The 9,849-nt window shown below is 37.4% G+C and overlaps 4 protein-coding genes across 7 annotated transcripts in view; 1 reads left to right on the top strand and 3 right to left on the bottom strand.

Annotated features, from left to right (window-relative positions):
* The window catches only part of LOC134856711 (four and a half LIM domains protein 1-like), a gene marked incomplete in the record, with an annotated part of 29,650 nt that extends 22,969 nt beyond the window's left edge, over window positions 1-6,681 (top strand). Inside the window, 2 exon segments of the mRNA XM_063872981.1 lie at window positions 2,999-3,191; window positions 6,444-6,681. Of these exon segments, the coding sequence (XP_063729051.1) occupies window positions 2,999-3,191; window positions 6,444-6,646 (396 nt within the window).
* Window positions 1-9,849, bottom strand: part of LOC134843959 (syntaxin-binding protein 1-like) — a 274,291-nt gene that overhangs the window by 221,856 nt on the left and 42,586 nt on the right. The gene's annotated exons all lie outside the window — the stretch shown is intronic.
* LOC134843849 (large ribosomal subunit protein uL30-like) lies at window positions 7,272-8,103 on the bottom strand. Its single transcript, XM_063860161.1, has one exon. The coding sequence runs from the start codon at window positions 8,047-8,049 to the stop codon at window positions 7,312-7,314; it is 738 nt and encodes a 245-aa protein (XP_063716231.1). The 5' UTR covers window positions 8,050-8,103; the 3' UTR covers window positions 7,272-7,311.
* Window positions 7,975-9,842, bottom strand: LOC134843842 (prolactin regulatory element-binding protein-like). Its single transcript, XM_063860150.1, has 2 exons — window positions 9,243-9,842; window positions 7,975-8,997 (listed from the first exon to the last, which is right to left on the bottom strand). Exons 1-2 carry the CDS (start codon window positions 9,795-9,797, stop codon window positions 8,338-8,340), a joined length of 1,215 nt encoding a protein of 404 aa, XP_063716220.1. The 5' UTR covers window positions 9,798-9,842; the 3' UTR covers window positions 7,975-8,337.

Here is a 9,849-nt window from a genome sequence, read left to right as displayed (position 1 = left end):
CACGTTACCAGATGTTATTGGACGGAATTCCACTGAGCAAAACAACAGGTTCTAAATCGTTCAGGCAGCAAAAGGCAACCACCCAAGTGTAAACCCAGTTGTGAAAATTTCTTACATGCACTAACAATGTACTTATAAAGCTAAATGCTTGATAGAGAGCTACGAAACGAAATCTTCTTTACCAAAAGTTAATATTCAAACTAGAGCGTAAATACGGTAGCCCAAAGTATGAGGTCTCAACGTTCATCAGTGAAGTCGAAAAATTTAGAAATTGGATCTAACTGACCCACGAGGTTTTATCAAAACCGCTGTGCTTTACGGAAACTGATTCACAACTTCGAAATTACCGGCTATACAGCTGACTCGAGTTCTAGTAACATAACCCGGCTTGCTCGACCGAAGCTCTCAAAAACTTAATTTATGAAGTGGGAACAGCAGTGCGTGCGGCACACGGCCACAAATTCGCTTAACTTAAAGAGTTTACGCAGTACCTGAAAAACTAACTGTGGGGATGCAAGAACTTGGACATAAATCATCGAATACAAACCAAGCTGGACTACAAAACCGAGGAGAAAAAGCAACAACAACCTGACAACCAGCCTGCTCATTTTACTTCTCTGTACAGGTAAAAATACGAAATATCTTCTGGTGTAAAGATATCTTCCCAAATATCTTCAATAGATAATCAAGCGCAAGATAATCAAGCGAACATAAGCTGTGCCTCTTACCCCGAATTAGCAAATGAATATCGGCCTAGCGATACTCTATCAGCAACTGCGTAGGAGAAAACGACTCAACTCTACACATCGACAAAAGCCTTTTCAAACATCAAATCAAAATTCCAACAACGTTCAGCTTAGGACTACAGTAATCAAGACAATGAAACAAACTAAAGATCCAATCAAAAACTTGAGAATCATCAAAAACTAATTACAATTTATGCCAGTAACACTTTTCAACAGTGGCATCACACTGGACTGCTACGCCATACTCGACAACTGCAGTAGCTGCTCGCGCAACCTTAGCAAAACTGCTGGAGAACATCGGTGTAAACTAAATGAACCAATACCGATTAACGTACTAGGCGCTTTCAGTAAAGACAAAATGTCCTAATCTGTAGTCAAGCTAAGCAATGGACCACTCAACGCTACTAAACATACATTCAGTCAGCCTACTCAGTTTAATTTCTGGGTTTTGACGCAGTCGACGTATAAAAACTTGACATAAAGTGCTCACTCTATAACTACCTTAAACATCTCAAGTTTCCTGATCTACGCGACAACACATGCAAGTTTTTTTTAGACAATTTGCATTTTTGAATATTGCGGAGTGTTATATCAGTAAATATGATACAAACAACCCTTACTCTGTCAAAGTTCTGCTAGGTTGGACAATGACTGGCCCGCCTAACCAGAAATGTAATGTAACTGAGTCAATTTCGCAGTTAACTAACTTCATTGACACAACCGAACAAGACGACGCTACTCTCACTGATGTAGTAGAAAAATACTGGGAAGTGAAAGAATCAGGAATCCACGAAAACAACAAAACTTATTTCTCTGAAAAGAGCAAAAAAAACAAACTTAATTTTCTGGAACAAAGCAATGAGCACGACGGAGATCGCAACAAAAGTGACTTAGGAACCAAAGAGACAATAAAGACTCCATATACTCTTCAATCTTAAATAGCCAACAAACAAGCGTGGAACTACAGGCACATGCATAACCTCAGCACACATTCGAACAAAAAATTATATCGCACTGAAAATGACTCATTATGAAGCCAAAAGGCGGTCATATAAATTACCGAATCTTTTCACCCTAGTAAAACTTTTAAAAGAAAAAAACGAAAAAACAGGAAATCATAAAAATTTAGAGTTGATTTTTCCAAAAACAAAACTCAACATTCAACAAAGAGGCGAAGCTGAGCTTAGCACAACTTGCGATACAGCAATTAGAGAATAAGTGCACCATGATGGTAAATAGTAAGCAAACAGAACTTCGAACGACATTTCAATTGAAAAAGGAAATGGAAAAACATGAAAAACTCTATAAAACATTTGGTGTTTGAATTTTTTAAAAATTTTTCAATGAGGTCGTACTAGAGTATATAATTCGGAAACTAAACCGACAGAGCTTAAGTCGACAACCATGACGCCGAAAAATCATAGACCGAAAAAAAAATATCAAAATCTATAATCATACATACATAAGTTTGAGTTATAGATATAGCATGCAGTACGTAGTAGTACCCTAGCATGCGGTAGTTAAATTAGAATTTTCATGAAAATGAGAATGTCAGCATCATAATTGATTCAACTGATTTTGTTGGACTAGTTGTTAGCCCAAAAAAAGTTTATGTTCCGATTTGATAACGCTTGCTAATCGCAAACGCAAGAACACGGGTTTCGAAAATGCAGGAATGATCAAAACACCAGCGGATTTAGGGGGCGGCGGGGGGCGGTCGCCACCCCCATCAGTGATTCGACCCCCTGCCGACCCAAAGGGTCCTCCCTTTGTACTAGTTTGAGATATCCATTTTCGGCTGACTGACCCTAAAATGTTTATAAAGGCGCCTTTGGTGCCAAAATATATAATAGTATTGGGGAGGGGGGAGCAAGCGCGAAAAAACGCGACTTTTCGATCAAAATTTTCCAAAAAGTGCCTAAAAACGCCTTTTTGGCCTGTTTTTTCAAAAATCTGCCTGTGGCGCAGAAAACTCTGTCAAAACAGGGTCTTTACAATGATTTAGGAAAACTCAGAAAACCAAATTGGTGGACCTACAAAAAAGGTCGACAAAATTTTCGAAATTATTTTGAAAATCCGCACCCGCTCCCCCTCGAGAAAATCCTAAATCCGCCCCGGCTCAAAATATGGCTTTTGACCAGATACACCGATTGCTGTGGCTTTGTCATGCAAGTCGTTAACCTTATGTTCCGATTTGATGACGCTTGCTTTTCGCCGGTGAACTAAGAAAAATTATCTCTATTTGATTTTAGCCAATCAATGAGTGTCACGTGTCGGTTGAAGATCGCACTTACCATCCACAGTGTTTCAAATGCAGTGAAAAGTCGTGTGGTAAAAAACTGACAGGCACCTTCCAAACTAACAATGGGATGCCCTACTGCGTGGAGTGCTACTACTTCTACTTTGCCAAGAAGTGCTCCAAGTGCAACACTGCTATTAATTTGGGTATATTCAATTAATCTTACATCACTTATGTAGTCGGCTAACTTGTTTGCTGCCTGATGTTTTCAGCATTGTTCATCGACAACTCAATACTAGCAAAAGATTTTCATTTTTTGCTGTCTAGCAAGAAGATAATAAATGACCGCGAAAAAAAACAAGTGACAAGCGGCAAAATGGAGCAATACAAACGTACATAATAATGAAAATAAACATTTAAGAAAATAAAGCGTTGAAACAAAAAAAAATCGCATACTTTGTGATCGCACTTACAAGCTGCCTGGTAGCATGCGAATACATAGCAGCTAAAATAGTGAAATATAACAACTGTTCTTCCACGCATAACCATACTGTCACTCATACTCATGTTTCCCAAGCAGAGGCGAAGCAGATAAAGAGGCGAAGCACACAGTAAAAAAATGGGAATCATGAAAAAAAAAAGAATAATAAAAAAAATATATTAGTCAGCACTGCAATAAAGTCTTCAGTAGACAAGCGATGAAACTGGCATCTATTGCGAAAATTAATTTATAAACTGCAGAATATTTCTCCATCGCACCAAGATTTAAAAAAATCTGTCATCCACTTTTTCTGATAGAAAAAAGAGAGTATAGATTTAGAAACTAGAACTAAAGAATTTAGAACCAAAGGAAAACTTAAAAACGAATGAAATTTTTGCAAGTTGAACTTACAAGTTGAATGCTCGACCAGCTGTAGAAATACAGATGAAAATATTATAGACATAGGAAAAAAGATTAACCATAATTTTTAAATAGGTTAACAAACAGATTACCCTGAAAGTTCTGAAGTATCCTTATTCGTGAAAAATGTTATCGTAGCAGATTATCAACAAATGAAAAGCGCAAAAGTCTAATGCTTACAAGAAGAAACATCAGCGATTAGGAAAAATACACTTCGAAAATACAATTTTTTCCTGCGACTACGGGATTCGGCTAAATAATTTCTACTCAAACAATCATCTGCATCCGCTGCTGCGCGATCTGACATAACTTTTCTACGTTGTTAGCACAAACCTTAAAATCAGATACCACACAGCATCGGATGAGCTGTAAAAGTTATTAAAACACCTGCTATTAATCACATGTAAGATTTTTTCAAAATTAGAACCTCGATAAAATTTTCCTCAGATGGCATTTATCGAGTTACAGCGCTAGTCTTTTACGTTTAATTGTTGGCAAAAAACGCCGGAAAATCTTTTTTTTTTTGAGCTACATTGTTCAAGATTGATTGTAAATCAGATAAACACAGAGGCGAAGTTCCACTTCCCATACACGGGCTAAATATTACAGATAACTCTACTGGGAAAAAAATGAATGTGTAAAACTTTGAGTCTATAAAATTTCTCAAGTGACGCACGCCAATTATGAGTCTACATAATTGCTAAGTGACGCAAGCCAATTGTGACGCATTATCAGTACCAGTCAATTTGAAAAAAAAACTAAATTTACCAACTAACATGCCTCAATTTATAGAGCGGACGCATTTTAGCTAGTATACGAAAAAGTTCATTAAAAACATCCGATCCTACCCTGGTTCGATCCCTCTTATTTTGATGCAGGTCTCCTTCCCTACCTCTACGCTACAGATCTATGATACCTTGAAGCTAAAGTGCTATTTGTAATATAATAAACTGTGAATCTATCCTTAGCATTGGCTGTACTTAATAGCTGGTAATTGATCAAAATGAAGGCGAAGCATTACGCAGAATGCGTCCAAGAGCAGAAAAACAGAAAAATATATGCTTTTTTGATCGATAAGGGCTAATTGATAAAAAAAACTATTAGAATTGTCAATATTATATTTTTTTAAATGGTTTAATTATGCATGAGTTGACTAATTTCATCAAGTTTTTTAATTGAATTTTTTTTAAAAAAACCTCAATTAAATTAGTATTCTTAAAATATTCATAAAATAATCGTATCTTAGGTAACATTGACATTTCTATTCTTAATTCACCGATTAGTTTTTAAGTGTTAATAATTTTTTGTTTTCTGCGCTTGGACCCATTCTGCTCTTAGATCATTCTGCTTATTGACTGACCACCAATCAAAATATTTTCAAAATGAACACATTTTGTCGCAACGATATTTGCTATTTAGGTTTTAAAAAAAGAGTTCATACTATAACACAAGCTAGCTTGTGTAAACACATTAGTTGTATATAAAACACACTGTAGTTTATCTCTTGAGTATGTTCTACTCCACATGCACTTGGTATCACAACTATTGCCTGAATATACCCCAGATCTAAACTGCTAACCTTTGACAGGGAGCAAAAACTAAAACTGATTGATTCTAAAGCTTTAACGGAGAGTGGGAGCGTCTGGTTCAGAGTTAAAACCTGGAAAGGCACCTGTTTTTGCGCAAATTGTTCCTGAATTCTCCCCGATTTTATAATGATCAGAACTATTCGACTCCTAAATTAGTTCTAAATGAGAATCAGACCTAAAGTTCTCCATGAAAATGCCACATGACTATAACAGTACCGTTTTTTAAAATCGCATCGCTGAAACAGTGATGCTTATAACTTCAGATTAATCCGGGAAGCCCAAAAACTTTGGATTGGTCAAGAAGTACCATGTAAGGGATTGTCAGTCAAGATATAGATTCTAAAAGAAAATTGTCAAGTTTAAAATTGCATAGGATGTACGGCCTGCATTATGTTGGGCATTTGAAGAAAAATTGCCTGAGATTGAAACTGCCACTAATTATAATACAATCTGTTGTGTTATAAGATCTGTTAGTCTGCAACTCAATACAGACTGCAATAAAATCTGCAATATTAAACAATTATTTCTCATTTAAATCATTTTTTGACAATTCATCTTCATATGTATGTATCACTTCACATAAAAGATCCTTCAGGGCTCTTTCTTCAGCTTTTCCCGAACTTGTGAAATTTGCACCACCACACTTACCAAGAGTTGCATAATTTTCATGTAGATTTTTAACCAAGTTTAACAATTCCGAACGAAAACAAAAACTTAGCTTTATATGCTTTTATTCTGGTAATTCAGGCTCTGGTTCAGTGGTTCAAGTTTCGCTAACCTGCCAGCTCAAAGCTCTTTTTTTGGTATTATGTTGGTTTTGTTTTCACAAATGTCTATATAAAAAAATTTTTCGTTCTATTTATTAGCTTAGACGTTTTGCTGGATCAATTAGATGACGTTTTGCGTTTCATTGATCAATCATGTCATTGGTTGTATTGAAATTTAATAACTTCAAAAGTTTATTTTAGATCCAGACACTGGTCGTTCCACCTTCATCTCCTTCAACAAGAAGTTCTTCCACCAGAACTGTTTCAGATGTGAACAACCCAAGTGTGACGCAGTCATAGACAATACCCTCTTCTCTCTTGTAGACAAGAAAACCACCTGTCAGAACTGTGCCAAGAACTTCGTAGTCGCACTGCAGACCAACGCCGTTCAGACCTCTTCATAGATTTTACCTTACTTACACTTTGTGTATTTGTAATAAAGCTTCAATTTGTGATTATGAAATATATTCAGACTCAAAGTCACTTACCTTGCTCCAGGGATACAATTTCCACTATTTTAATGGTCGTGCTTATCATGAACGATAAAAACCTAAGCCGCAGGCTCTTAGATAACTATTTCGTCCGTTTTTTTTCCTATAATCAGTAATACTGCTTTTGTGTAACCAAATTTTTATTTCGCTCGAAAAGCTGTCCGTTGAGCTTATTTCAACGTGATTCCAGAATTGGGATATTGCATTGCGCTGTCAATATTTTGCCGCATTTGATAATGATTTTTTAAATGAGTTTAGTTTCTACTCAGGATCAACAAAACTTTAAAAATACCTCGCTGCTTAGGTTAGCCAAATTTTTGCTACCTGATCAGAAAATTTATTCTTTTTTGCTAACAATGATGAAAGAAGACGTTCGGACAGCAGATATGCGCGTTTCTGATGATAATTGCTTATTTCCCGCAAGTGACGGGTTAAAATATTGCCGTTATTTTTTTGAATCGCTGCTAAATATCCACGCCACTGCTTTGTGAAATCACCTGAAAACTCTAATGACTGTCTATCCTTAGAAGTGAAAAAATCAGAATCGAAAAACTGAATTATGAAACTTCATTCACAAATCAATTCATCTTGCTAACAAGCTTATTGATGAATATTTCCCGGTTTCCGAAATCTCCGCCCTCGACGAAGTGGTTGCCCTTCTTCACGAATCCTCCCTTGGGGCAGCTCAGCTTGAAAGGCCACAGGAATCCATTAACCTGCTTGAAATTCTTTCCCACTGTGTAGATTTCGTGGACCAAGTCCTCCATGCAGATAATGTTTCGCTTTCCCAAAGCACTTTCAATCATTTCATTGCTCACCAGTGCTTTCCTCTGTCCAAAAATCTTAGCATGTCCTCGCTTGTAGATCAACTCCCGTACCGTCTTCAGAGTCGGGTATCCCCATGCAATGTAAGGCTCCACCAGTCTCAGCATGTTCAAAGAAGCCTTGTTCAACTTGACAAAGACTCCGTTGTTGATTTGCCTCAGTCTCAAGAGCTGCAAGATCTTCTTTGTCTTAGGATGGACACCATTGATACCTCGGATTCGGATTACAAAAGCAAGTTTCGCCTCAGCGGGAACATAGAATTTGCTGTTGTTCCTCGCCTCTCGTGCCAGTCGGAACTTATCCGTGTATTGTTTCTTGTACTCGGCGGCGTACTTCTCTGCTCGTTTGAAGTATGCGGTCTTTCTAGCTTCCAAAGCAACCTTTCGCTTCTGGCGTGTCTCCCTCACTACTTTGAGTTTCTTCTCGGTCAATCGTCGCTTTTTCAGGAGGAACTCGGGAACTCGAGGAAGGGGAGGCAAATTCGACACCATTTTGAATCAGTTGACAAGATCTGAAAATGAAAACTCAGAAAAACCTATAAAAATTTAGTTCGACGCTCGCTCGAAGCCACTTAGTTTAATTGTGGCGACATTACAAGAAGAAAATTAATTATATTTAATTCCAATTCTCTTAAGACATACTTGATTGACGGATGACAAAGGCATATTTTATCTATAATACAATTTTATACAATTCGTAAGCATCTAGATATATAATAGCCAAACTTGAACCACTGAAGACATGCACCCAAAATTTTGAAATGAGCAGAGCAATGACAACTATAGATTCAAAACAGCTCCAAAAGCGATTCCTACGCCGACCAATAAAACAACTGCGAAGCAGAAAAGCATTGCGACTCCAACGGACAAGGTTGTTCTTTGAGGCAACGCTATACAATTGACTTGTTTGTCAATAGAAATACTTAACAACACAGCATCGAAATCGGTAAATAGTCTGGACTGCATTATTTCCCGTTTACCATTCGACGTATCTGGAAACGTAACTGGGGCAAAAACTATCCCAGTCACAAATGACGAGTGCGCGAATTCGACCCTCTTCACGCATTTGAGGGAAAATGATATGTAAATTGAAACATGTCCTTCTAAAGAACCAACTCCTAGGAAGTTTCCATCTATGCTCGTCGCTAGACAAGACGGCGTATCTGTTTGAGGTAAGAGTGCTTTTCGTTCAGGCAGCAGTCTCGAATCCCATTTCACTAAGAACAAATGTGATTTCTGTTTGTTCTTCATAACTTTTGGAATATGTACAGAAAACAACTTCAGTTTCGATCGGTCGTGGTTTACAAATGCATAGCAACAAGCTCGACAACGGTAGCTCTTCATATGGACTTCTTCTGATGTCCAAAATAGATCATTTTCTATTTCTCCCTTGTCTAGATTTAGTTCAAGCATACTTCCGTCTCGCCCGCAAGTCACTGCCTAAACAGTCAATATAGTTGTTTAAAATACTTTTCAAACAATTCTTTAATAAATTTCACTTGAACCAGATAGCAACTCTACTTGAATTTTCAACTCTGTCCGCATAAAAGGTAGCTTTTCAACTTTATCGTGCATTATGAAGCGGAAAAAATGTAAATTTTATGGATATCAATATTGGCGATATAATAGCTTATTAGATAGATTATATCGCCAATACTGATATCCATAAACTCAATTGAACTTACTGTATGACTGATCGGATTAATTGCCATCCATTCTACTTCCGACTTATGTGCGGCAATTCTAACTTTCATCTCTAGACTAGGAAAATTCCATACTGAGACACCTCCAGTGCTATCTGCAGTTATGATAGAGCTATTGTCGTGAGCCCATCCAACCGAAGTCTGGTATCCCGCCTTCGCATCGCAAACTTCAACCGCTCCAACATACTTTGCAGTTTTGTTCGGTTCTTTGTAAACTTCGAAAACGGTACATTGATTATTCATACCAGCAGCAAAATAAACAGATCGCTCTTTCAATTTCCACTGTGATACTGCCCCGTTCATAATGGCTTCGTTCTTGTCTGCCACTAAGTCGTCTGTTAAAGTTCGATTCAGGCCTTCATATTCACATCGGTACTTGTCTAAATGGGTTATTTCGAATGCTTCGATGGCATTCGGGATCCCTGTTTTCGCAGCTCCTCCTCCTCCTGCAGCGATGAAGTGCTGGCCACCGAAACATTGTACCGAATAAAGAGGAAAATCAGTGCACAAAAGCGATTTTTTCGAATCCTTCGTCATTCTTATGAAGCTTTTTTATTCAATATCAACTCATAGATATCTATCTGAAAAA

This window comes from Symsagittifera roscoffensis, chromosome 1 (genome assembly GCF_963678635.1).
Source record: "Symsagittifera roscoffensis chromosome 1, txSymRosc1.1, whole genome shotgun sequence".
NCBI lineage: Eukaryota > Metazoa > Xenacoelomorpha > Acoela > Convolutidae > Symsagittifera > Symsagittifera roscoffensis.
This window is presented reverse-complemented; position numbering and strand designations above follow the sequence as displayed.